Raw genomic sequence first — 27,564 nt, 5'->3', positions numbered from 1 at the left:
CAGGGCAGGGGCCCTGGAAGGGCGGGCAGAATTTGCGTGGGGACCGGGAGGAGCAGAGAAGCCAAATAAGACTCAGACCGATCACAGGTCCCTCCCAGAAAGACCCTCAGAGACCTGATAGCTCCGCCTCAGTCTCTTTAAGGATGGCCCCGCCCCACTCAGCCAACGCAGTCAATCGAATCCCGATGGCCAATGGTAGGGGAGAAGAGATCACTTCCGCGCCTCAACCGCACTTAGGGGGCGGAGCAAGGGCCAAGGAAGGTGGGGCCAGGCTGGTCACGTGACAGCACCCATTGGCCAGAGGCCGGAGCTGTGAGGAACGCTTCGGCGACATTCATTGGGCAGAGGAGGGTTGGCCCTGCATGAGGCCACGCCCCCCGCGGTGGCCCCGAGGTTGGTTGCGCGGGTGCCGGGGAAGGAGACGCTGCCCTTCCGCAGCGATGGGATCCTGGGTGAGTGGCTCCTCGGGTTGAGCCTGTGCGGCGGGCGATGCGGCAGGGCCCGGGACTGAGGCTTGCGGCGGGTGGGTGCCAGGTCTGAGCAACGAACTGGGTGGGAGCGCAGATGTCCGGGCTCATAGGGACTAGAAGGGGCCCGGGTTGGAATAAACAGGTACCGGGGCCGTGGGCGGCGCGAGAGGTGGAACAGAAGGTGCCAGGTCAGTGCGGAGATGCCCGGGGCCTGGAACGTTGCAGGGTCGCGGGTACCTGAACCTAGGCTAGCAAAGTACTCGAGATGGAGGGAGCAGGTGTGCCGGTCGTGGGTGGCGCCAGTGGGCACCTGGACGACCCTCAAGGATATTCCAGGGGTCGGACAAGAGAAAAGGGGGCTTGAATTGGGGCTGCGCAGGGAGATGTCCGAGATGGGATGAGCAGATTTTGAATAAGGGGATATTGCTGAGGTTCAGTAAGGGAGTGAGCGCCCAGTACCTAGCTTGGTCAGACTTGGAAAGTAGAATGAACAGAGACGGGGCAGAGGGTGCTTCATAGGAGTGCCTGGGCCAGGGGCATTGCTGGGGTCAGGGAGGAAAGATGGGCTGCTCAGGCCAGAGTCGTTAATAGGATTGCCCAGGGCAAGGGAGGAGGTGCCCCTGTGGAAAGTGTGGGCATCCAGGCTGAGGGTGTTGTAAGTGCCACAGCGGGGGTGCAATGAGGGGGGTTCTTGCCCAAGGTTATAGGGTGACTTTCCCAGCTGGAAATGGTGCTGGAAGTGTGTGCACAGGATGGGAGATGTTGCTGCAGGCGGTATCATGGAGAAGAGGAGGCTTCTCCCCAGGTTGCGTCAGTGGGAAAGAAGGGGGCACAGTTGAGCTGAGTCTGGATCCAACCCTGGAGTGAAGCAGGCTTGGGGGCCAGTGTTGTCACCTTGGACTTGCCAGTCTTCCTCTCATCTGGAGCAGCAGAGGCTGCTCTTGACGCTTCTGCAGGCAAGTAACCAGGCCTCCCAGCCACACGTGCCCAGGAGGGAGCCGTGGCAGCTGTAGCAGGTGCCTCAGGGGAAACACCGTAGCTCCAGGATCCCTTGCAGCTGAGGTTCCATCCCAGCTTGGTCAGTTATCGAGTTCAGTCAGGTCGCTTAGCTCTCATGGCCTCAGTTTCCCCATCATAAGCAGTGGACTAAACTCCCAGCCAGAGCCTGTTTCGAAGCCTGGCCTATAGGATAGGTGCTGGGGAAATAGTGGCTGCTGATCCTCGGGCGTTCTGAGGCTTGGGCCAGGCTGGGGGGATGAGAGGGTGGCTTATGATGCGAACCCGGGCCCTGACCACTGGAGGTCACAGCTTAATTCACAGCCTCCTGGCAGGGTGTCTCCTATCTTGACAGCATGATCATTTACTTGGCCTTAGACTGGCTTTTCCCGCTTGCCCCCCTCATGCACGCAGCCCAGTGCTGGAGCTACACTGGTAGGCTCGTCCATCCTTCCCACTCACTGGGGATAAGCTGTTTCTTGTGCTGCTCCAGTGATTTTGGCCGCCGTCCCAGGTTGATAGGGTCTGTCCTGGCCTGTGTATTCCTTCCGCTTGAGGTCCCAGGAGACCTTGAAGGCATCCTTGGTCTTTGTGGTGGCAGTTGGGGAGTGCTGTGCAGGATGTTGGGGACTGGCAGCGTGTGCTCAAATCACTTATTCGCTGACCTTGGAATGGGGCAGTGGGGTACCCTGGGGGGCCTTGAAGGCCCAGGGGAAAGTTGCTTTTGTAGTTTGTAGTTCTGCTGGGGCTTGTCACTTCCTGGTGCAAGTTAGATTTTGCTAAAGGGCTGTATTGAGCACAGAGTCTAAAGTCCAGGAGACCTTGGTACAAGACCTTGGTTGCCTCATACTAGCTGTGTGACTGTGGACTCCTCCTGGCTTAACCCCGCTGAGTCTCACTTTTCTCTTTGGAAACTGGCAGAGATGGGGTGTGGGGCCAGATACCATCTCCTTCAAAGAATTGTAATGATACGAAATAACATATCTAAAGAACCCAGAGCAGAACAGACCCACAGGCTTTCATGGTTTTCGTTATCTGGGCGAGCACCCCACTGCTTTCGTAATACAGTCCACGGGAAAGAAAAGCATTCTTGGCTTTATGGGAGATGGACGGGCCTGGCCCTTTTGTGGCCTGGGGTTTTTGTGTAGCTAGTGGAACATGGGTTTAAGAAGATGGTGCAAGTGTGCTGTAGAGCCCCAAGTCTGAGAGTGACCTCTGCATCTCCCAGGCCTTGGGTCTGTTATCGGGCCAATGTGCCAGAGATGCTGTCTTCTGCTCCTAGGGCTCTGGGTGGGCAGAGGGTACGTGGGGCATTTGGCTGCCTTCCTGCCTGAATCCAGGGCTGGCGTGCCAAAGGTAGGCTGTGCTCCCACTTCATCCCCCGGGGCGCGTTTATGGGCATTTCGCGTGCTCATATGAGCATATCCTTGTGTCTGACTTGGTCATCCGTCTCTCAGCTCTTTGCAAGGACGCTCTGGTATGTGTGTTCCTGTCTTTTCGAAGCGTGGACGGTGCCTGGGACCCAGCCAGCAGCCAGTTGAAGACATTTTTCTTGGACGCTCTGAGACCCGAGGGTGCTGGTCCTGCCATGGCGTTCCGGAGGACTGAGGGCATGTCCATGATCCAGGCGCTAGCCATGACAGTGGCTGAGATCCCTGTGTTCTTATACACGACCTTTGGGCAGGTAAAGATTGGGGTGGGTTGTGGGCTTCCCGTTATCCCTCTGGCCTCTGAAATACTGAGCCACTCATCCCAGGGTCCTGAGTATTTGGGAAAGCCTATCCCTCATTATAGCTCCAGGCTTCTGGGGTCTCCTCTTTGAGCAAAGCAGGAAGGACAAGGTTAGTCTGGGGCCCCAAGCCTGGTCTTCACTCTGGGCTATCTGAACTCTTGGCCTCAGTTTTTCAGCCTAAAAAGGGGTCAATAATGCGCTCCCTGCCAACCTCAGATGTTTGTGGCTGACCAGGTCTTTTGACACTTCGTAAAGCTTTGCTGTATGCAATGTAGGCTCCCCCCCCCCCCCACCGCCGCCCCTCGAAGGGCTCCCAGCTCAGCAGGCAGAGAATGAGGAGTAGGGAATTGTACAGAGGGGGCAGTTAGGTGGAGTGAATGTTATCGACATCAAGGAGTTGTTACGAAATGGGGTCAGGAGACTTAGGCTTGATTTCAGACTCCCTGTCGTCTCGAGTGCATGTCTTAACCTGTGTGAGCCTCACAGTCTCACCTGGAAAAGGACAGACAGACATTCATTCAGCCAGGTAGCGCAGGTAGAATCCTAGTCCTGTGCCTGGTGTAGTAGGTGCTAGGTCATTGCAGCTGTTGGAGTCACGACCGATGGAGTTAGGGACACCTATTAGAGCCCAGATGTGATCTCTTCGGCATTGTCGCTTTGCTGTCCCCAGTCCCCCTCTTTACGTCTGCGTGGTTCACATTTCAGAGGTGCTGGCCAGGTGCCTCCTTGGGGTGGGGGCGGGGGGTGGCTGCCTCTCGATCATTTCTGGCCAGCAAATGTTCCCTGAGTGCCTGAGGCTTCCTGTGCCCTTCATGTGCTCCCCAGCACAGCTCTGCCCACCTCAGAGCTCTTCTGGGGAGCTGTAGCCCAGCCGCCTCCCTCTTTTCCTGCAGTCTGCCTTCTCCCAGCTGCGGTTGACACCAGGCCTACGGAAGGTCCTCTTTGCCACAGCCCTGGGCACAGTGGCCCTGGCCCTGGCCGCCCACCAGCTAAAGAGGCGACGGCGGAGGAAGAAGCAGGTCGGCCCCGAGATGGGAGGTGCACATCTGGGCACGGTGCCCCTGCCCATCCTCATGGCCAGGAAGGTCCCATCCGTGAAGAAAGGTGGGTATGAGGCACTCGGGGAGGGCCTGACCTGGAGTCAGGTCCCAGCTGGGCCCCCGGTCACGGTCGGATCTTAGGCTAGTGATGTCCTGTCTCTAAGCCAAGTTCCCCTCCTCCGGGAGGCAGGGTTGGCAGTAGACCTTTCCCTGAGTCTTCACCAAGTCAGGGTCCTGGTGGGTGATGCAGCCCGATCGATGCGTGTGTCCTCTTGGTGGTGGTAGTTCTTGATATTCGCAGACCCCTTGGGAGCAGCTGTGTCCAGAGGGGGCTGGCGGGGCGCAGCTTCTCTGCCCAGGGAGGGAAGTCCCCTGGCTCAGGAGCAAGAAGGACCACGTGGTTCCTGAGTCAGATGGTATTCTCCCCACCCCCCGCCCCCTGCACCCTTTTTCTTTTAAGTTCAGTTCAGCCTTTTGAGCATACAGTTCCTGATGCAATTTCGTGGGCCACCCAGAGACCTGTATTTACACCACATCGAAAACCGTAGGACCATGCTCTCAGTCCCTGTGTCCTGTGTAGTCAGCCCCTCCCCCCGCCCCCCCGGCCCTGGTAGCCTCTAAGCCCTTTTGAGTCTGCTGGTGCGGCTTTCAAAACCCTAATAGACCCCGTTTCATTTTGTAACGCAGCAACCCCGTGTTTGCCAGGCCTGAACGTCCCGTGGATCTCTTCCCCAGGCAGGAAGTCCTCACAGGCTCCCATCTGGGGAGAAACCTGGTTTAGGAAGGAAAAATCCCCCTTGGGGTGCCTGCTTGGCTCAGTCAGTAGAGTTGGCGACTCTTGATCTCAGCGTCATGAGTTCAAGCCCTGGGCATGGAGCCTCCTTTAATAAAAAAAAAAAAAAAAAGCAAAAAACGAAGAGGAGGAAGGAAGAAATCCCCTTACCCCAAAATGAATTTTCATTGTGAATTATCATCCCAAAAGGAAAGTTTTCTCTTTACACCTGGAAAAAGAAGTTTTAAGACTAGTCTAGAACAGGACCTGAGAAGTGCCGCTGTAGCTGGGTTTCTGTGTCCACGGCCCCCGGGGGGACCCCTGGAGTCGCCCCCGCGCCGGCCCCTCGCTTGCTTTCCCCGTCCTACCGCCATCACCTCTGGGGCTACCCTCTTGCCCCTTCCCTGCTTGTCTCACTTCAAAAGAAAAGTTTGATGTATGTTTCAAGAAGTCGCGGTCTCAGATTCTTTCTGTAAGGAGGAGAATGCCAAATCAGTCAGTCAGCAACACAGGGAGACGGAGAAGGAGGCAGAGAAGTCGCCGGCCCCCCTTCTCCGGCTTATCTGGCAGGTCCGGGGCCCTCTGGGCCAGGCCCTGTGCCAGAGGACAGGGATGGGGAAGTGAGCAGGCCCGACAGGCAGAGGCGTCTCACTCTGCCAGGCGCATGCCCCTGGGCGCTCTGCCATCCCCCGGCCTTCGAAGGGGAGGTAGAACAAGCTCCCGGATGAGGAGGGGGAGGGTTGTCTGGAGGTGGGAACAGCCTGTGCAGAGGCTGAACTCCACGGCCACGTCCCCTGGCCCTCCCGTTCCTCATAGGCTATTCCAGCCGGAGGATCCAGAGTCCCAGCAGCAAGAGCAACGACACGCTGAGTGGCATCTCCTCTCTCGAGCCCAGCAAGCACTCGGGCTCCTCCCACAGCCTGGCTTCGGTAAATAGCGGACGGAGGAGGGCGCCTGGGTGGCTCAGTGGGTTAAGCCTCTGTCTTCGGCTCAGGTCATGATCCCAGAGTCCTGGGATCGAGCCCCACATCGGGCTCTCTGCTTGGCGGGGAGCCTGCTTCTTCCTCTCTCTCTTTCTGCCTCTCTGCTTACTTGTGATCTCTGTCTGTCAAATAAATAAATAAAATCTTAAAAAAAAAAAAAATAGAGGAGGGAGGACACCAGCGGGCTCAGGGCTTAGGCCCTGGTTCTGAGGAGGCTCGAGTCTCTGCCCTCAGGGAGCTCACAGACCGGAAGGAAGACAGGAGAGATTTCCTCTGGTCTCTCATCCATCCACACGGGCTTTCCGAGACTGTCACTGATCACACCGAGGGCCAGGCTTCGGTGAGAGAGGGGGATGGGGCAGAAGAGAGGTGGGTGGCCTCTTGCGGGGAAGATACTTGTCTATGAAAGTTCATTCATTCGTTCATCAGACACGGAGCAGGTGACTGCCTGGTGCCAGGGACTGTGCTGAAGGTAAAGAGATAAATGAGACAAAGAGAAGCTTATTTTCTCCTGGGGAGTGGCTTTGGGCTCATTCGTTCATCTAGTGACCTGTTCGTGCAGTGATCCCTGAGCCCAGGTCTGCACTGGGAACCCAGGGGTGGGCAAGAGAGGGCTCGTGGCCCAGAGGAGCCCACATCCCAGCAGGGCGAGAAGTGGGCCCTGCCCCGCCGTGTGGTGGTGGGAGCTCCCTCGGCCTTCCTGGCCCCACCTAGCTGCAAAGTCCCAGACCAGGGAACAGGCCCAGGGCAGCTTCTGTAGGAGGCTGCTGCTTCCTGGGCTGGCCACCGGCCTCTTTCCTCCCTCTTCTGTAGCTTCTGTGAAGTTCTGTCCAGTGCTTTGAGTTTTGGGGACTGGGCCCTGTTGAGGGCTTGGCCATGTGCTGTGGGCTCGCTTCAAGGATGGTCTTCAGAGAGGGTGTGTGACATAGGACCAGGCCATGGGAGGGGCTTGGGTCCTGCAAGGGACCTGGGAGGGCCTTAACCCCTTGCCCTTGGATCCTTGTGCTGCTTGGTGCCCAGACAGTAGCCGTGAACTCGTCCAGCCCCACAGCTGCGTGCTCAGGACCATGGGACACCAGAGGGATGGAAGAGTCCGTGACCACCAGCGACGGCAACGCAGAGAGTCTGTACATGCAAGGTACGCGCCAGGAGGTCAGCCGTGGGGCCTCCCCTGGGGCAGAGTTGGGGGACAAACGGCCTCCTCCCAGGAGCCCAGGCTGGGCTCAGGACACCTTTCCAGGTGCTGGTTTGCAACCCCACTCCTGACCCCAAAACCCTCATTCCGTGGGGTCCGCCGAGGTCAGACTCGCTCCCTTGTCTTCCCGCCCGTGCTCAGGCATGGAGCTGTTCGAGGAAGCTCTACAGAAGTGGGAGCAGGCGCTGAGCGTCGGGCAGAGAGGGGACAGCGGCAGCACCCCCACACCAGGGGAGAGCCTGCGGAACCCCGAGACTGCTTCGGAGGTGCTCTCTGAGGTAGGTGGTCCTCTCCTGCGTCTTTCTTTCCCAGCCACGGAGGAGGTTGGAGGTGGGGCAGAGAGACCGCCAGCCTCTGGGAGGCAGCGTAGCACCCCGCCTTCTGCTGGGCTGTGACTTCCCCTTCCACCGGGATGTCAGTCCACCCAAGGGGCTTAGCACATACGTGGCGCTCGGTACTCACTCAGTCATCCGGAGGCTCCTCACACTCCGGTCCCAGCTGTGTGAGAAAAGGTGCCTTTTACGAAGGACTGGTGGGAAATGGCCTTCGTTCGGCGGAGCGGGTCACACAGCCTTTGTCCCGTCCTTTCTTTACACATTTTTGGGGGCACTGTCAGTATTTATTTCAGTATCAGGAAAGAGAAATAAAGCGAAAAAGCTAACATAAAAAATGTGTGTGCTGGATGGACGTTTACTGAAACATTATCTTCTAACAGTGAGAAATCAGAAAAAACTAGAAACGGTCTGTATGTCCATCCACAGGGGTCCGGAGTCCAGTATGCGGGAAATCTGCCTGGGCTGATTGGCTGCTGTGGCCACAGTATGTCATGAAGTGAAAAAAAGCGAGACGTGGAATGTGTGTAGGGGACCCACGTGTGTACGTGTTCAGAAGGACAGAGATCCCTGCATATGTGTGCCTGGGGGTACCTGGGGTGTTTGTGCATTTCTACTTTCCTCTGGACAGGTGACTCGGGAAACTGTTGACAGTGATCTGTGAGGAACATCGGGCTGAAAGGGAAAGGTGGAAAAAGGCTTTTACTGTATTTTACTTTGTGGCGTTCCTCATTTCGAGCTAGGCTTAATGGCAGGGTTTGTACAGGTGGTAGGATTGTGGACTGTTTCTTTTAGTCTTTACGCTTTTATGTATTAAAAAAAAAAAAAAAAGCCCTATGAGCTCCTGTGCTCTGCCGGAGTGAGGGTAAAGTCGGGGCTCTTCAGGGAGTACTCTGACAGTATCTGGAGAGACTGCAAGGTCAACTTCAGGTGTTACAATGGGAGGTTAACCCAGGGAGTTGGTTGCACAGGTGAGGAGTGTGGCCAGCCTTTAGGAGCCGCAGAATCTAGAACCAGGCTAGGGGCTGACCAGCCGGCCGCAGGAGTCCCGCCGCTGAGGCAGGGTGGGGCAGTGGTAGGGTGGGAGGCAGGACTGGCAGGGGTGTTGGTCTCCGCGTTTCCATCCCATTCTTTCTCCACCTGTGCCTTTGTGGGCCAGGGGCCAGCTGGCAGGGCAGCCTGGAAACAGTTTGCAGCACCAGGGTGAGGACATGCCTGGCGCAGCGGGTAGGAAGTTGAGGGTGCGGTGCCCTGTACCCCAGCTGGGAACATCAGCTCAGAGCCGGTCTCCCCAGCAGGAGAAGTAGCTACAGGACAGAGGACATTGTAGCTACAGGACAGACATTGGAGAAATGCCCTGGAGGGTGACAAAGCCTCTGGTGCCCAAGGGCACAGCTGCATCAGGTCTCCCCTGTCTTTGGGCAGATAGTAGTTCCTGAAAGAGGGTTTCAGGTCGTGGGAAGGAAGAGAGGCAGCTCTGTTTCCAAAACAGTATTGATTGCTAATACTACATCTGAAAATTCCAGAACTTTCATTGTTCGTATCATGAAAGCAATGGAGAAGAGTGAGAACTCAGAGTGAGAACTACAGAACTAGAAAAGAGCAGGGGAGGCAAAGGCCCAGTCTTCCGTCTTTGATCAGGTGGCTCATGTTGTGTGATGCGGGCAAAGGCCCTCGGCCTCCCTGGGCACTGGGTGGGGGGAGCCCTTGGCGGGACACCACTGCCAGCCCTAGGATCCTGGCGCAAAGTAGATGCTCAATAACTGATCTCTGTTCTTGGTGTTATTGATGCCTCTAACCCTTCATCCAGACACAACCGCCTGGTATCCTTCCGGGCGTTTCTCTATCCTAAAGATATTTTTTAGCAGGTTTATGGGAGTATTACTCGTATACCATAAAATTCATTTCAGCTCAGTTCTGAATTGTGCAATTAATTGGCTTCTAGTATATATTCAGAGTTGGGTGTTCATCACCACAATTAATTTTAGAACATTCCCATCTCGTGTTCCCACGGAGTCCCTTAGCTTCATCAGACGCGCTCGGTCAGACACAGCCCGGCCCCGGGAAACCCTTCGTCTACTTTTCATCCCTACAGATTGGCCTGGTCTGGACATTTCTATAAATAGACTCATAACTAGTGGCCTTTTTTTTTTTTTTTTTTTTTAAAGATTTTATGTATTTATTTGTGAAAGAAAGCATGAGAGGAGAGAGGTCAGCGGGAGGAGCAGACTCCCCGCTGAGCAGGGAGCCCCATGCGGGACTCGATCCCAGGACTCCAGGATCGTGACCTGAGCCGAAGGCAGGACTTGGATTACTTGGATTGTAACTTGGATTACCACCTCATTTCTCTGTATTGATGAGTGATACTCAGTGGTGTGGCCGGACCGCGTTTCATTTAGCTGTTCGTCCGCTGATGGCCATTTGGTTTGTTTATACTTTGTGGCTCTTCTGAGTGATGCTGCTGTGACCATTGTGTGTGCAAGTGTGTGTGTGGACGCATTGCTTTGAACTCCCTTAGGAGTTCCCAGTAGGAGCAGAAGTGCCGGGTCCTCCAGTAACTCTCTGTTTGACACTTGGAGGAACCGGACCGTTTGCCACGGCAGCTGCGCCGCTTTACACTCCCACCAGCCGTGTAGGAAGCTTCTGGTTTCTCCACATCCTCGCCAGCACTTGTGTTCATCTGTCTTTTCGGTTCTAGCCATCCTAGTGGGTGCGAAATGGTTATGTCACCGTGGTTTTGATTTGCATTTCCCTGGGCTAACTGGAGCTTCATTTCATGGGCTTGTTGGCCATTTGTATGTCGTCTTGGGAGAAATGTCTGTACAGATCCTTACAGTTTTTAATTTGGTTATTTATTTTTTTTTAATGATGTAGCAATTTTTTTTAAAAGATTTTATTTATTTAGTTACAGAGAGATCACAAGTAGGCAGAGAGGCAGGCAGAGAGAGAGGGGGAAGCAGGTTCTCCACTGAGCAGAGAGCCCGATGCAGGGCTCGATCCCAGGACCCTGAGATCACGACCTGAGCCAAAGGCAGAGGCTTTAACCCACTGAGCCACCCAGGCGCCTCCTGATCTAGCCATTTTATATATTACTCGGTGCTCACCACGGTGAGGGCCGTCTTCATCCCTTTATGTGTGTCACCCATCCCCCCCCAGCCAGCTCCCCAATCTGGCACCCACCAGTTTGGTTTCTATATTTAAGAGTCTGATGGGGTTTTTTGTCTTTTTTTCAGTTTGTTCATTTGTTTTGTTTCTTAAATTCCACAAATGAGTGAAATCCTATGGGTTTTGTCTCTCTGGCTTATTTCACTTGGACTTTATACTCTGTAGATCCATCCTTGTTGCTGCAAATGGAGATTTCATTCTTTTTTATGGCTGAATGAAAAAGAATAATAATATTCTTTTTTATGGTATATATACACATATATGTGATATATATATATATACATATATATGTGTATATATATGTGTGTATGTACATATATATATGTCACTTCTTTATCCATTCATCTCTGGATGGATACTTGCATTTACAATAGCCAATATATGGAAGCAGCCCAAGTGTCTATCCACAGACAAGTAGTTATGTCTTTTTATTCTTAAATTGTAAGGGTTCTTTGTATATCCTAGATATAAGTCCCTTATCAGAGAGAGGCTCTGCAGATACTTTCTCCCATTCTGCAGATTGTCTTTTCACTTGCTTGATGGCATCCTTTGAAGCACAAAAGTTGTTTTCTTCATCTTTCGCTCGCGTCTCTGACTGAGCCAGCGAAGCACCCCTGAAGCACAGAGGTTTTTAATTTCAGTGAGTTCAGTGTATCTTTTCTCTTCTGTCTTTGCACTTTGGGTGTGACATCCAAGAAACTGGTCCCTAACCCGAGGCCACTTGACTGAGAAAGAGTACACAGACCTTCGCCAAAGCTATGGGGCTGTGCCGGCTGCGGTGGCGGGGAATTGAGCAAAGCGGACGGGGTCCCAGCATTCCATGAGCCTTACTGGGGGGCTAGCTGAGTGAGCTGGGCCACTTAACATCCTTGCGTTTTCTCTCTGAATCGGGGTCACGGCCATGCCTGCCTTCAAGGGTGCTGCAAGGCTGAATAGCAGGTGCCTGATCCTAGACGAGCTCTTGTGTGTAGGAACCATTTCCAGCATTGCCGTCCTCTCTGAGCCCTTCCAGCTCTGTCCCCAGAGGCCTCAGGCCCGAGCTGGCCTTCGGCTCCTCCCTGGGGTCTGGTTACATACAGGTGCAGGCTCTGGCAGCCTTGGTAGAAAATGGAGTTGGGCCTACCTATGCCTGGCCTCTTGGCCGAGAAGCTGCTGGGATCAAAGGTGTGGTGCCTCCTCCTTTGCACATACCAGCCTGGAAGCCAAGGGCAGGAGGAGGCTGTTGTGTCTTCAGTGCAACACTTTCCCAAGCACGCACAATTTGTATTAAGAGTGGAATTTGAACCCAGCTTTTTCTGGGATCCTGACCGTGCTTTTATGATAATGATCTTATTAGCATCCGTACATGCTATGTTATATATGTACATTACATGTTATATATTACGTATTATAGTTTATGTGTTATATATGTTATATATTATATCATAATGATGATTATAATAACCAACACCGGTCATCACCACAGGCCAGGCTTGCATGACGAGCTTTGCATACCTGCTCTCCTTCCTGTTTCCCCCCAAATCCTGGAAGTAGGTACTGTCATCTCATTGATAGGTAAGGAAACAGAGGCTTAGAATGAGGAAGTAATTTACTTGAGGTCATACCATTTGGAGCTGGTGGTGCTGGGGTCAGAGCCCAGGTTAGCATTGTTCAGTAGGAAGTCACATGGCTCATTTAAAATTTCTTAGAGACCACACTAACAAGCAAAAAAGAAACTGGTAAAATCAATTTTAATAATACATTTTATTATTTGTTTATTTATTTTAAGTAGGCTCCATGCCCAGTGTGGAGCTCGTGGAGCTCAATGTGGGCCTTGAACTGCTGACTCCTGAGCTCAGATCAAGAGTCAGACGCTCAACTGACTGAGCCACTTAGGCGTCCCTTAATAATGCATTTTATGTAATCTAGTATATGGAGAATATTACCATATCAACATGTGATCAACGTGGAGCATCATTGAAATACTTTATTTATTTATTATTAGAGAGAGAGCGAGACAGAGATAGAGAGAGCATGAACAGGGAGCAGAGGAAGAAGCAGGCTCTCTGATGAGCAGGGAGCCCAACGTGCGACTTGATCCCAGGACCACGGGATCATGACCTGAGCTGAAGGCAGATGCTTACCTGACTGAGATACCCAGGCACCCCTTATTTTATTTCTTTTTAAATATTTACTTGAAATAGAGTGTGTTTGCACGTGCGCACGCTTGCAATGGGGAGGGGCAGAGGGAGAGAGCCGAGCTCAAGCAGACTCTTGCTGAGCACAGAGCCTGATGTGGGGGTTCGATCCCACGGCCCCGAGATCATGGCCTGAGCCACAACCAAGAGTCAGATGCTTCACTGAGGGTGCCACCCACACGCCCCGAGATGTTTTAGAGTATTTTTGTTTGTGGTTTCTTGGTACTAAGTATTTGCGATCGGTGTGTGTTTATACTTAGGGGACATGTATAGAAGAAGGCCACATTCCCAGGGCTTCTTCGCCATACGTGGCTGGTGGCTCCTACGTTGGGCAGCTCTCCTCCAGATGTCTGCTCCTGCTGCTGGGTCCCAGATCCTGTTCCCCTTTCCCGCCCCCGTCATTGGTGAGGGGAGACCGTTTGCCTGGGGAGTGTGGAGGGCCCGGGCTGATGTTCATTGTCTTAATTGCAGCCAGAGTCCCAGCGAAGGGAGTTTGCAGAGAAGCTGGAGTCCCTGCTACACCGGGCTTACCACCTGCAGGAGGAGTTTGGGTCCACCTTCCCGGCCGACAGCGTGCTGCTGGACCTTGGTGAGCTGGCCTGCTTGTAGGCTGGGGTGGGACAGGGCTTAAAGGACAGGGTGGAGGTAGCAGGTGGCAAGGGAACTGGGGTGTGGCTCTCTCCGAATCCTCAGAGCCTTTGGACCTCATTCGATCGGTGCCTTATACGTAGATGGGGAACAGGCCTTAAGGGACAGAAGCTTTGTTTTGTTTATTTCTTTGTTTTAAGATTTTATTTATTTTTATTTTTTTAAAGATTTTATTCCTTTATTTGAGAGAGAGAGAGAGCGCACAGAGGGAGAGTGATAGGGAGAAACCAACTCCCAGCTGAGCGGAGGGCGCAATGTGGGACTCCATCCCAGGACCCTGAGATCATGACCTGAGCCCAAGGCGGCCGCTTAACCGACTGAGCCACCCAGGCACCCTTAAGATTTTATTTTTAAGTCATCTCTACACTCCCAACCCTAGATTGAGAGTCACATGCTGTACAAGCAGAGCCAACCAGGTGCTCCAGAGTGTTCTTCTATATGTGGTAGGCAGCAGCAGGGCTTGGTGGGGCCCAGAGTCTCTGGCCACTGTGCCTTGGCCCATCCCTTCGGGAGCAGGCCTTCAGGCATGTGTTTCAACATCTCCCCTAAAGGGTTCCAGGCCTTTGATTCGAGCCCTCTTCTGTGGGCACCAGGCGGGCAGAAGGGATGGCTCATCTGGAGGTTAGTTGAAAACAGGTCTTACTGCTGGTCCCCCAACCCCCGACTGAGGTCAAGGCACGTGACATCAGGGAGAGAGAATGAAGCTGTTTGGCTGGACAGCCAGTGTGCTGGTGCCCACAGTGTGCCAGACCCCATGCAGTGAATGGACTCCAGGACCCTTCTCTGGGTGCTGTCAGCTCTGAGGGAGAGCATCAGACTCCTGTGTCCAGCTCTCCAGTTCAGCCAGTGGTGACACAGGCCTGGCGAGGGCCTGTTACAGTGACACATCCTCCCACGGCCTATCCCCAATGGCTTTCCCCAGAGAGGAACCCTGCATCCTCCGGCCTCCCCTTGTGGCAGAGAGGGCTGGTGGGGCCTTTAAGGCCATGGCCTCTGGTTATCTGTTCAACAGAACTTTCCTAAATGCCCTGAAGGCCTAGAACCCCGCAGCCCCTGAGCAGAGGAGGCTAGAAACACCGAGTCCACGACCGATGGCGTTCCTTGAGCTCTCTGTCATCAGCGGTTAAGTTTCAGTTTGTCAGAGAGGGGAGTCCGGTCGCTCAGGGCCACACAGTACGGCGGAGCCTGTCTGAGCAGAGTTCAGGAGCCCTCGGGCCTTGGGGTGCAGCTCTGTGGCCGTGGGCAGTCCCCCTCAGCAGCCCAGTTCCACACCTGACTGTGCCCACCTCCAGCAATACTGGAACATCAAAAGAAGCCCTTCTGTTGAGGCACTGAGCCCGGAATCTTCTCGCATATGTGTTCAGTACACGGCAGCCGTGCGATCGGCAGCCCCAGCCAGCCCATCATCAGGCGTCGGTCACTTTGCGCGCTGCGTTCCCAAAAACCCGGTGATTTCGGAGTCTCAGCTCAGCCCTTCTCTTCCTGCTCTTGCCAGAGAGGACCCTCATGCTGCCCCTGACCGAGGGCTCCTTGCATCTACGGGCGGATGATGAGGACAGCCTGACCTCTGAGGATTCCTTCTTCTCTGCTACTGAGGTGAGGGAGGCGGGGTCGAGGGGCAGAGAGGGAGGGTGGCGGGGAGAGTGAAGCCGGCCCCGTGGGACCGTCACCATGAGCACTGGGTCGTGGGAAAGTGAAGGCATTTCCTCTGACAGGAGCAAAATTTGGCAGTTTCCAAGTGCCGCTCCCCAGGGACCCCACGCACTGGCTGGAGACAGGGAGGCGTGAGAAGCCGGGGTCCTGGGTCCTGTGGGGGAGGGCCGGGGTCTCCACTCCCGTGGCTCCGGCGCATGCAGACCTCTCCCGTCTTACACTGCGTGGCCACGGCTTGGCATTAGTCTCCTGCCATGGCCACGTGTGTCAGGCCCAGCCACCTGCCTGGCGTGAGATGTGGGCACCTGTCCAGTCGATGGTCCCTTTGGGTCAGGCCCCTGGCGGAGGTGGGGACGCTGAGAGTCAGAGCTGGACTCAGACCGAGGCCTCCTGCCTGTTGCGTCAGTGTTCCCTCCAGCAGCCTGTCTGAGAGGCTGACCACTAGGGTGTCCCCTGGGCAGGCCCCCACACTCCACAGGCGGTGACCCCACCTTCCTCTTCCTGTGCGCCCTCCCCCAGCTCTTTGAGTCCCTGCAGGCGGGAGATGACCTGATCCCACTGTCCAGGCCGGCTGCCGCTTACGAAGAGGCCCTACAGCTGGTGCAGGAGGGCAGGGTGCCGTGCCGGACCCTCAGGCGAGTGCGTGGGGAGCAGGCAGGGAGCAGGGGCCGGTGGGGCGGGCCCTGTCCCCCTGCGGCCGGAGGCCAGAGAGGCCAGCAGTGCCCCAGCGGCGGCTCGTGGCCCAGCCAGGGAGGGTCTAGAAAGGCCTGGAGTTCTAAGATAGGCAGGCCTACAACTAACAACCGCAAATTAATATAATTAATTAGTGAAATAATAGTTGTTTCTACTTATTCTAAGTTATCACAGGGATCTAACCACAGAAATGCAGTGGGCTTTCTTCCAAAGCCGTGCCTTGAAGTAATCTGTTTCTGCCGCGGCCCTGAAGCCGGGCCCCGGGGACACACCTGATTCCTTCCAAGTTCTGGCTCTTCAGAGCATGTGGCCCTGGACGAGTTGCCTCAGCCCCCTCGGCCTCAGCGTCCACATCTGTGGCATTTTTAGGTTTTGATCCATCTTAAGTTAATTTTGCTGTTTGATGTGAAACTCGGAGAACTCGGCTTTTGGCCATGACTCCGGATTTAAATACGTGTGTTTAAAGTTCACTGACTGAAAATAAGGTTAAGAGTCTTGGTTCCCCAGTGTGGATGAGGGGAGCCAGCCCGGGGGACCTGCAGGTGCCCCAGAAGGGGTGAGAGCTGGGAGCAGTCCTCTGCGTCCTTGGCTGGCTGGGGCCTCAAGGAGCCCGAGGACAGCCCAACTCCCAGGGCCCAGAGCTGCCAGCTGTGCTCAGTGCCACTGAGGACAAGACACCCTCAGAGGGTGTCCAGTTAGCCTCTTCCCTTCGGTTTGGGGGGCACCGAGGCCTAGAGGAAGGCAGGCACTCGCCCACGGTTGTACTGCCCGGCTGAGGTAGGACCACTCAGGGCTCCCCCCGATCCCAGCGTGACTGACTGTGCTGCTCCTCAGGACTGAGCTGCTAGGCTGCTACAGTGACCAGGACTTTCTGGCCAAGCTGCATTGTGTGCGGCAAGCCTTCGAGGTGGGTGTCGGGGGCACCTGGAGAGGACAGAGCCGGGGCTGGGGGGCCGTCGGGCACACCTGCCTCCCCTGTGCAGGTGGGTCATGGGCCCACCCCATCATACGGACTTCGCCGCCAGCTCGCTCCCTCCCTTCCTCATTCCTCAGGGTCTTCTAGAAGACAAGAGCAACCAACTTTTCTTCGGGGAGGTTGGCCGGCAGATGGTGACGGGCCTGATGACCAAAGCCGAGAAGGTAGCTTTTTTCAGGTGTTCTTCCTACCTTGGCTTTTTTAATGTTAACTTTTGTAACTTTTATTTGGTTCTGTTTAAAAAAAAAAAAAAAAGCCCAGGACGCCTGGGCGGCTCAGGCAGTTAAGCGTCTGTCTGTTGATTTTGGCTCAGGTCATGATCTCCGGGTCATGGGATTGAACCCTTGACTGGGCGTCCTTTTCCAGCCCTGCACCACCCCACTCGCATTCACGCCTTCTGTCTCTCTCTCAGATGAATAAATAAATCTTTTTTTTTTTTTTTTTTAAGATTTTGTTTATTTATTTGACACACAGAGACCACAAGTAAGCAGAGAGGCAGGCAGAGAGAGAGGAGGAAACAGGCTTCCCGCTGAGCAGAGAGCCCGATGCAGGGCTCGATCCTAGGTTTCCGGGATCATGACCTGAGCCGAAGGCAGAGGCTTTAACCTGCAGAGCCACCCAGGTGCCCCTGAAGAAATTAATCTTAAAAAAAGAAAAAAAAAAAAAGCCCAATCTGAAAGCAAGCTGAGGAGCTTTGACTTCATCCTGAAAGCTCAGGGGTTGCTGGGAAAGGCTTAGGAGGGGTTTCCTGTGCTGATTCTGAAAAATACGGTTCTGTGTTGCTCTTACTTCTGATGATATGGTCACTCAGTTTTATAGTTCTGTGACTTCCAAAATGCAAACCTTAGGTCTCCCTGAACCTGCCAGGGGGAGCTACCACCCCAGTCGACTGTGTTTCTCCTCCCCGGGTTCACGGACTAACCTTGAACATGGTTATTGAATTTCCTAAGTTCCCTACAGACTGTTCTGCAGCTGTGTTTTGTTGTGTAAGAGTATATCTTGTCTATCGGCTCGTGTTGGCGGATGCAGTCACTCTTACTGATTGTGTAGTGCTCCCTCGGGCCGGCTCCCGTGGTTCAACTGGTCCTGCGGTCAAGGGCCGTTTGGGTTGTGATTTTCCACTGTCGCACCGCTATTACGATCCGTCTGTTAGAGACCTCTTTAGGGACCTGTGGTGTTCTGTGGGGCAGAGCCCAGTTGTGGCAGTACCATGTCTCAGGCACATCTGGGTTTTGCCAGTCCGCTCTCGGAAATGCCCTGCCAGCCAGCAGCATAATCGCGTGTGTCCTTATGTGACAGCAAATGTAAGGCGTCGGTAATTGGACGTTAGTAACCCTTTTAATCTATGTTATGCATCCTTTCAAGTTTCCTTGATTATTAATAAGGCTGTGTGAGTTTTCACGTTTATAGGCCACTTGTTGGAGCGAAGAAGCCCCTGAGAACACCCCTCCCCTGAGTCCTTTTCACCTCACCCGTCCAGCTGGTGGTTCTCACATGCACCTCTGGGGGCACCCGGCCGCCTCAGTCGGAGGAACCTGAGACTCTTGATCCCGGGATCATGAGTTCAAGCCCCACGTCAGAGGCAGAGATGACTTAAATAAATAAACTTCTAAAAACAAATAAATAAAAAATAAAACACGCCTCTGACCGCAGCACCCAACTGCCTGAAAATGTTCCCTTGTTCCCACCGCCGTTGAGGGAAAGACCAAACTTTGTTTCGTGGCCGGCTGCCACACACCCTTTGCCCTGTCCAGACTAAAGGGCTCAGGCATTATTGATTTATTTTAATTTAATTTATTTATTTTTTAAAAAGATTTTATTTATTTATTTGACAGACAGAGATCATAAATAGGCAGAGAGGCAGAGAGAGAGAGGAGGAAGCAGGCTCCCTACTGAGCAGAGAGCCCGATGCGGGGCTCGATCCTAAGACCCTGGGAACATGACCTGAACTGAAGGCAGAGGCTTTAACCCACTGAGCCACCCAGGTGCCCCTTATTTTATTTTTTAAAAAAGACTTTATTTATTTATTTGACACGAGAGAGAGATCACAAGTAGAGAGGCAGGCAGAGAGAGAGGAGGAAGCAGGCTCCCCGCAGAGCAGAGAGCCCAATATGGGGGCTCGATCCCAGGACCCTGAGATCATGACCTAAGCTGAAGGCAGAGGCTTAACCTACTGAGCCACCCAGGCGCTCTATTTATTTATGTTTAAAGATTTTATTTATTTGAGAGAGGGAGAGCAAATGGGGGGGCGCAGAAGGACAGGCAGATTCCCCACTGATCAGGGAGCCCGCTCTGGGGCTTGATCCCAGGACCCTGAGCCAAAGTCAGATGCTTACCTGACCAAGCCACCTGGGTGCCCCGAAGGGCTCAGGCTCTTAGTGTACACCTGTACCAGACTTTCTCCCCAATCTGGGCCTTCGCCTATGCTGCTCCCTCTGTGCCCCGAACACTGCCGCCCAGTGCTGTTGTCGTCAGCTGCTTTATTGTAAATATACACATGGGAATATGAAATGTATTTATAGGATTTAATGAGTGAAAAGGTGAACCCCTGCTTACCCAGCCCCAAAGCTAGGAAGTACCAGCGTCTAGAAGCTCCCTGGTCCCCATTCCTTCCCCTTCTCCTGGGTTCCCCATCTTTTAAGTCCCTGCTAACCACCTGTCTCCCCAGGAGGGCTTTGCCAGGAGTCCTCGGGCTGACCCTGCCAGCGCCGCCCCATGACCCGTCATCCTGTTGGCAGGTTGCCCTCTCTCACTACTTGCCAAGCTCCCTGAGGGCCAGGACCACAGCTGCCCCAGCACAGGTGTGTGCCCGGCCCAGGGCCTGGCACGGGGCAGGTGCTCCCTAAGTGTTCCTGATTATTCTTCCAGAAGCTGCTGTTTACCCAGCAATGAGCCCAGCACTTTATCATGTGTCTTTTACCTCTGGTCGCTGATTTGGTCCTGACCACAGTCTCTGCTCGGTGGATAAGGAAACACTCGGTGGATAAGGAGAGGGCCAGGGGCTTGCCCAGAGCCCTTAGTCAGGGAAAGGCAGAGTTGGCCTTTGAACCCAGATTAGCCTGACCTCAGCCTAGCCCTTGGCCTGTTCTCTGTGGCCTCCCAACACAGGGAAGGAATGAACATGTGAAGGAAGGGTCGGTGAGGGCCGAGTGGGTACCAGGCGCTTAGCAGGTGTCCGTTCTCCGTGGCCCTCCCCAAGGGGCCTGGAGGTGCGGCTGTCCTTGCTCATCCCAGTGTGGGATGTAGGTTTCATGAAGAGCTGGGGGGCAGCTCTTGAGGGCGGGGCCTGCACTAAGCCCTGGGACCCCGGCAGGCACGGATGCCCTGTCAGACCCTTGCAGACAGGTGGAGGCAGGTGAACCCTCACCCCATCCCACTCCCCACCCCCCCGGGAGGGTGCTCGTTCGGCGGGCAGCACCTAGGCTCTTGCTAGATCAGCCCCTGTCGTTGCTGCGTGTCCACGGGCCAGACCTGCGCCCTCTCCGAGCCTCCTCACTAACGTGTTCGTGAGCATGTCCTGGGGACGTGGGGAGAGCGTGTCAGACGTGCTTGGCCACAAGCCCTCATCTTCATCGTCCCCCTTTACAGGTGAAGCAACTGAGGCTCAGGGATTAAGGCATGGTCTGGGGTCATTCTAGCAAATTCTCTTCAAAACTTAATGAAAATAGGGTGTTTTTTTTTTTTAATGATTACAAAAATATTCATTTTAGCAAAACCCAACGGACACATAAAAGCAAAAAGAAAATTCGTCCCCTACTCCACCACATTTCCATTTTGGTGAACACCTGTCTCGTGGCTCCTCTACCCAGGGTTCTGCGTGAGCGGCATCAACCGCCTGTGCTCTTCTGTGTCAGCTCCATCCTGCCTGGCTCTCGGCCACATCACTGATGTCCCAAAGCCTCAGCATGCCTTTCTGTAGAGTGGGTGTGCTGGTGGACCGTCCCTCTTAGTACCACGAGTTAGATATGTTGATCCGTGTGAAGATAGACCGTGGCCCACCCCAGCTTCCCAGGTCCGTCTGTGACACCCCTGTGTGTGCACATCCCTGCGTGTGCACGTCATGTCACACGCCCCAGCTCCACCTCCCAGCCCCAGAGCGCGCAGGATGTATCCCGTGAGCCAGCAGCAGCAGCAGGTCTTAGACGCTGTTCATCACTTAGGTCCAGGCACTGGGCTGATGGTGTTAACGTGCGTGAGCTCACTGACTCCCCCAGAGCAGGCCCAGGAGTGTGGGCCGTAGCTTCTCCCGCTTCATCAGGGACACCCTGGGGCATGAAGATTTTCATCTTTGGCTGCTTGACTCAGCTTCCTGTCCTCATGCATCTTTGCAAAGTGAGCTCACGCTGTCGAGTGTTTGCATCTCCCGGGCGGCGTTTGGTGCCCGGTTGTGAGTTGGTGTGAGATGTCGTGCGGTGTGCTGTTGTTGGATCTCTCCCAGACATGTCCTGGTCTCTGAGAGGCACATTGCGGTGGTCAGAGGACACTTCTTGCCCGATTTTCTTGATGGCCGCTGCTCCAGCATCGACCTCAGCCTCGCCTTGGCTCGTCCCTCCACGGGCCTGTTCTGCCTGTTCCTGTGGATCTCGTCCAGGTGAGCCGTGGAACCTCTCTCATGACCACAGCGGGCTCTGCTTCTCCCCACAGAGCCCCAAAGGCTTCCTGGAGAGTTACGAGGAGATGATGGGCTATGCCCTACGGCCCGAGACCTGGGCTACCACGCGGCTGGAGCTGGAGGGCCGGGGGGTGAGTCGGTTTATGCTGAGCCCCGGGGCCGTGGGGTCCCTCGAACCCGCGATCCTTGGGGGGCGGGGGTGCCTGTGCGGAGCTCCACCTTAATTCCGAGGCCTGAGATGGGCCCATCGCTGCTGCTGCCCCTCGGGTCCTGCCCTGCCACGGGCCCAGGCTGCCCTGCCAGTGGCCTGGAGAGGTGCCCACTCACCCGTGTGTTCCCACCCAGGCCCCCACGCACCCGCGCCTCTCTGGACTCGGTCTTCCCATCCGGACAGTGGGCCTGCAGCCTTCAGAGCATCCCTGCCCTCTCACAGGTGGTGTGTATGAGCTTCTTTGATATTGTGCTGGACTTCATCCTCATGGACGCCTTCGAGGACCTGGAGAACCCCCCATCCTCGGTGCTCGCTGTACTGAGGAACCGGTGGCTGTCAGACAGCTTCAAGGAGACGGTGGGTGGCTGCCCTCCGCGTCCAGTGTGCACTCCCATCTCCCCATGCCTTGGCCCCGACTCTGTTCTCCCTCCCTGGCTTTGAGCACCAAGCCTGGGCCCCCCACCCGTCAGGCAGCAGTCACCCCTCTGGGCAGCTTCCCCTTCCCCGCATGATGTGCAGCTCCCGAACCTCGGCAGACCAGGTATCTGCTTTGGATCAGCTTCCCAGGGGACCCTGTTGTTCTCTGCGCCCGTTCAGAACCCGCCGGGTGGGTGTTTTCCTTCTGCATCGGGGTCTCTGTTAATTCTACCCCGTGTCCATGCATCTTGCTGAGTTAAGACACAGGAAAGAAAAAGGAACAGCGGGAGAAGTTGAGTGTGGGCCCCGTGGGGCAGGCGTGACCTGGGGCTGGTCTTTATGCAGTTTGCGGGTCCGCACAACCTCTGAGTGAGGTGGGCGTGCTGGGTCATGGCCATTTTACAGAGAAGGAAACTGAGGTCTGGGGAAGTTCCGTGGCGAGTGCAGAGGCCTGCAGCCACGAGGGTTGGCATCAGGATTCCGGCTTAGGTGTGGCCAGTTCCGGACTGAGAGGAGGGAGGCAGCAGAGCTGAGACACCGCCGAGCCCTGTCTTCCTGCTTGGGGTGATGGGAGCTGGGGGCACATAGCGCGGGGCTGCAGGCATGGCCTGGCCTTCTGAAACCTGGCCGGGGTCCCATCTTTGGTTTAGGCTCTGGCCACTGCTTGCTGGTCAGTCTTGAAAGCCAAGAGGAGACTGCTGATGGTGAGTGACCCCCTCGGGCCCCGGGCGTGGCCCCCACCTCAGATGACCAATGGCCGTGCACTAGCCCTTGTTCTAGCAGCAGGGTGGCGTGGGGCGGGCTGGGCAGAGGAGTGGGGCTGGTGCAGGGAGATCTTGCTAAGCCCCCAGGCCCTGCTCTACCTCTTGTACCTCTGCCACAGCACTGGCCCCCTGTGGCCGTTCTCCTCTGTCCCTTGACCAGGAGGACCGCAGAGATGCACAGAGTTGTGCTTCCTCTCCTCCCCAGGACCCCGCACAGCACAGGCCAGCAGGAACTGTGGGAGGACTCACGGGGAAAGGGCATCCTTGAGGGAGGGGAGGCGCCTGGCTTGGTCGAGGCATCTGGTGGGGGCAGGGCGCCCCGGGAGCAGGCAGAGCAGCCTCCCTCCCACCCCCAGGCTGCTGTTATCTGCTCCCCCGGGCGGCGACTGGCTGCTCTATCTGGGCTGCGATCCATGGCTCCCCTCTGCCAGCCAGGCTCGGCTGCCTGGCAGATACCAGCCGCCACTGCCATGTTCACTGGGCACTTCCTGTGCTGAGCCCACCCCGCCCCCTCCTCATGCAGTCCTCCCAGCAGCCTCGAGGTTACCCCCGTTCTGCAGAGGTGAAAGCCCTATCCCTTGCCTGGGGTCACCCAGCGAGCCCACAACTGAGCCAGCTCTTTGCCAGGCCCCCTGGGCCCGGCTGCCGCCCCCTGCCGGCGTCTCAGTTCTGAGCGTCGCCACCTTTTCCAGGTGCCCGATGGCTTCATCTCTCATTTCTACTCCGTATCGGAGCACGTTAGCCCCGTCCTAGCCTTCGGCTTCCTTGGACCCAAGCCCCAGCTCGCAGAAGTCTGTGCTTTCTTCAAGGTAAACAGGGGGCGTGGCCCATCTGGGCTGTTGGGTGCATGGGAGTGCCTGGCGGGAGCCCGGCCCATGTGGGTCTGCCTGGGTTGTCGGGTGCGTGGGGGTGCCTGGGGAGAGCCTGACCCACATGGGTTTGCAGCAAGCACGGGGTGGGCTGCGGAGCCTGTGGACGGGCTGGCGCTCCGGTAGCCAGGGAGGGGCCTGGGGCGGTCTGGAGGGCATCTGTGTGGGGGAGCGCGACCCAAAGCCCCAGCTGACGCCAGCCCGGCCCCCCAGCACCAGATCGTGCAGTACCTACGGGACATGTTCGACCTGGACAACGTGCGCTACACGTCTGTGCCGGCGCTGGCGGATGACATCCTGCAGCTGTCCCGGCGCCGCAGCGAAATCCTGCTGGGCTACTTGGGGGCGCCCGTGACCAGCAGCGTGGGCCTCAACGGGGCACTGCCGCGAGAGAACGGGCCCCTGGGGGAGCTGCAGTAGCGGTGGGGGCAGGCCTGCAGTGGGGGTGGGGCGCCAGGGCCTCGTCTGTGAGGGCGGGCGCAGAGAGAAGGCTGTTTCCTCTTCTCTGGGTTGGCATGGAAGGGCCTGGAGATCCATGGCCATCAGCAGCGGCAGAGCCTGGGCCTTGGTGGCCAAGGGTGATTGCCCCTGACCTTGTCCCTCGTCCTCATTTGGGAATCCTCACCGACTGCCTTGGAGAGGGTTTGGAGCCCCTGGGAGCCCACCTGACTGCCCTCAGCCATCCCTGGGGGAAGCGGCTGCGGGACCAGTGATCTGTGGGGCCCGAGGGAGAGTAAGGTGGTGGGAGAGAGGGAGGGGTATTGTGAGGACAGGTGGGACATGCGGAGCTGGGGCGGCCTTGGTGTGGGACCCCACAGCCTCCCCTCACCCCAGGGCTGCTGATGAAGGAGGCTGTGGAAGATGGGGTGGCAGGGCTCTGCGGCAAAGGCCACAATGTCCTAGACAGAAAGAACCTGGGCGAGACGGCTGCCCAGTCCCGCCGGCCGCCACCCAGAGTGTTGACAGCTTCAGAAAGGGAGGGCAGGGCCACAGAGTGCCAGGGGCACCCCTCGGAGGGTGGCATGCCTAGACCGTCGGAGGGTGGGACAGGGCGGGTCGACTTTCCTTGTGCTCAAGTCTGGGCAGGGACTGGGCCCTTGGCAAACCTAAGCACGAAACCAGAATGCTGTCCTCTGACATGCCCTTGTCCTGCCAAAGAGTTATCTCTCTTTCCCCTTTGCCACCACCAAAGACGGACAGGGGAGGGGGCGCTGCTTCTCGCGCCCCACCCTCCTGCCTCGGTGAGCCTGGAACCCCTGGGTGGTGCTAGGGCGAGCCTGAGGCTCCAACCAGGGCTTATCTCAGGCCTGTTGCCTGTGCTGCCGTTGGTGGCGGGGGCCCAGGGACCACGTCAAGAAGGTCAGAGGACACACAGGGCAGGACCGAATCCCCGGCCCTCATTAAGCCAGGCGCTTTGCCTTCGGCTCGACACATAAATGCTCTAGCTGGGCAGTGGCTGGTCTTAACAGCCATCCCCATGTTGTCCCCACATTGTCCCCACATCTGCCGGGTGCTGTCAACCCTGCAGACTTATCTCACAGTGTTTTCACCGGAGGTGGGATGTTTTATTTATTGCCTTAACACTTTATTTTGAGGTCTGCCCCTATCAGGCCGAGAAGCCTCCCGGAGACACAGAGGTCTCCCTGGTCTCTGTACTCTGGAAGCTGGTTCCCCAGACCAGGGCCCCTAGCCCCTGAATGGCAGAGGGGTCCTGGCAGGGAGAGAGAGGAGAAACAGAGGGGTCGTGTGGGCCCAGCCCATCAGCTCTGAGCCCACTCCTCTGCACACTCCCTCCTGCTCCCCAGGCTGGGGGATCCTATGTCGAGCCAGGGCTCCCACTCTCCAAGGTTGGTGCCCAGGAAGGAGCAGCCTCCTGGGTAGGGAGGCCTGGGGTGGCCCTCCTCCCCTCCAGCCCCGCATTCCATTCATTTGCACTTACCCTGCGCTATGAGTGTCATCTTGGGCCGGGGGCCCCGGCCTCTCTGATTTGCTCCCGAATCACTCAGAGCGGCATCTTGGTTTTGTCTTTGTTTACGCGTCCATGCACTGCCTTGGGCACTGGATTTGTTGCAGCTTCCAACTTTTGTATGGTAGAGTGTGTGTGCATCGACTTCCAAATAAATGATTTAAAACAGTGGTGTTCCGGGGCGCCTGGGTGGCTCAGTGAGTTTGGCCTGGGATCAAGTCCCACGTCGGGCTCTCTGCTCAGTGGGGAGTCTGCTTTTCTCTCTCTCTCTGTCTCTTAAAATGGGGGATCTTAACAAAAAAAAAAGTTTAAAAACAATGCCCTTCCATGTGGCCATGCTGATGGGTACATGTGTGGCCATGCTTCCTGGGCCTCCACTGGGGACTCGCTCTTTGGGGTGCAGGGGGTGGAGTTTCCAAGAGGGCAAAGGTGGAGGGAAGCTTGGTGGGGGCTACGAGCCCCTTTGGGGCCACGTGGCAGCCTGGCAGGGTCAATGGCTCCCAAGGCAGGGAGGGCCCCCAGGTTGGGGGGCCAAGTGGGGGAGTGTCAGCACAGTACTTAAGGGCACAGATGGGGGCAGCCTGGGTGTGGATCCAGTTCAGGCAGCATCTGGGTAATGTCTCTTCTCTCTGGGCCCCAGAGTCCACATCTAGAAGATACAGGTGTTGGCCCGGCTGTGGGGGCGTGGGAGGCAATCCCAGGTTCAGTCACTGTAGAGCAGGGGCCAAAGGCTGGAACGGGTAAGAATGGACCACATCCAAGCTGGCTAGATCGAGTGTTTTCACAGTCAGACCTCGGGAGGTTTATAGGAAAGGCACTCAAAAAAAAAACCCTTCACTTAGAAAATTTTAAATGTACAGCAAAGTTAAAAGGAAAATCCTAGAAAGGACGCCCATCAAACCAACACCTTGAATCATTCATTTACATTTTGTCATATTTACATCGTGTAAATACTTCTCTAAAACATTTCAGGGCACCTGGGTGGCTCAGTGGGTTAAGCTGCTGCCTTTGGCTCAGGTCATGATCTCAGGGTCCTGGGATCAAGCCCTGCGCTGGGCTCTCTGCTCAACGGGGAGCCTGCTTCCCCCTCTCCACCTGCCTCTCTGCCTACTTGTGATCTCTCTGTCAAATAAATAAAAACTTAAAAAAATAAAAATAAAACATTTCCGAGTGTGGGACATGGACTTTACCCCTAAACACTTGAACCAACAAATCTTAAATAAGGTAGCTTTCTGGCATAACCATAACGCCATAATCATGCCTAGGAAAATATTATTGGTAACTATTATCTGCTAGGGTTCTGAAAAAGAGCTTTTCCTGATGGACTGGAGGTGGCCTTCAGTTCCACCTGAAGAAGAGGACAGATGCTTTCTTTTACTGTTCCCGTTGCTGACTTGAGTGAGGACCTGATCCTTACCTCCAACGCTGGCAAATAAGTTTGCATTCAATGGTTTTATTAAGGTACAATTTATATGCTATGAGGTGCACTTGCTTTAATTATTTTTTATTTTTTTAATTTTTTGTATATATTTAGGGGCACCTGGGTGGCTCAGTCGTTGGGTGTCTACCTTCGGCTCAGGTCATGATCCTGGGATCCTGGGATCCAGGCCCGTATCAGGCTCCCTGCTCCGCAGGAAGCCTGCTTCTCCCTCTCCTACTCTCCCTGCTTGTGTTCTTTCTCTTACTGTGTTTCACTCTGTGAAATAAATAAAACCTTTTTAAAAAATTTATATATATTAGGGGCACCTGGGTGGCTCAGTGGGTTAAGCCTCTGCCTTCGGTTTGGGTCATGATCTCAGGGTCCTGGGATCGAGCACCGCATCTGGCTCTCTGCTCAGCGGGAAGCCTGCTTCCCCCTCTCTCTCTGCCTGCCTCTGCCTACTTGTGATCTCT

General features: G+C 55.6%; 1 protein-coding gene across 2 annotated transcripts; it reads left to right on the top strand.

Moving 5' to 3' along the window:
* The first annotated feature begins 349 nt into the window (after positions 1-349).
* On the top strand, positions 350-25,843 carry MIGA2 (mitoguardin 2). 2 transcript variants are annotated; one of them, XM_032307598.1, is made up of 16 exons: positions 350-452; positions 2,924-3,150; positions 4,092-4,302; positions 5,827-5,939; positions 7,014-7,131; positions 7,330-7,466; positions 13,334-13,451; positions 15,006-15,106; positions 15,683-15,798; positions 16,691-16,763; positions 16,910-16,996; positions 21,477-21,575; positions 21,878-22,012; positions 22,723-22,776; positions 23,529-23,645; positions 23,919-25,843. In XM_032307598.1, the coding sequence occupies exons 2-16, from the start codon at positions 3,055-3,057 to the stop codon at positions 24,123-24,125; spliced, it is 1,782 nt and encodes a 593-aa protein (XP_032163489.1). In that variant the 5' UTR covers positions 350-452; positions 2,924-3,054; the 3' UTR covers positions 24,126-25,843. The 2 variants fall into 2 exon arrangements, with proteins under 2 accessions (XP_032163489.1, XP_032163488.1); XM_032307597.1 differs by having other exon boundaries at positions 375-452; positions 2,970-3,150.
* Positions 25,844-27,564: the final 1,721 nt, after the last annotated feature.

The sequence above is a fragment of the Mustela erminea genome, chromosome 12 (assembly GCF_009829155.1).
Source record: "Mustela erminea isolate mMusErm1 chromosome 12, mMusErm1.Pri, whole genome shotgun sequence".
Lineage (NCBI taxonomy): Eukaryota > Metazoa > Chordata > Mammalia > Carnivora > Mustelidae > Mustela > Mustela erminea.
This window is presented reverse-complemented; position numbering and strand designations above follow the sequence as displayed.

Excerpts from the sequence above, each read along its gene's own strand:
- MIGA2 (XM_032307598.1), top strand. The coding sequence starts at position 3,055 with ATGGCGTTCCGGAGGACTGAGGGCATGTCCATGATCCAGGCGCTAGCC. Across the intron at positions 5,940-7,013 it reads CCTCCCACAGCCTGGCTTCG|ACAGTAGCCGTGAACTCGTC; the intron begins GTAAATAGCGGA and ends CTTGGTGCCCAG. Across the intron at positions 13,452-15,005 it reads CAGCGTGCTGCTGGACCTTG|AGAGGACCCTCATGCTGCCC; the intron begins GTGAGCTGGCCT and ends TGCTCTTGCCAG.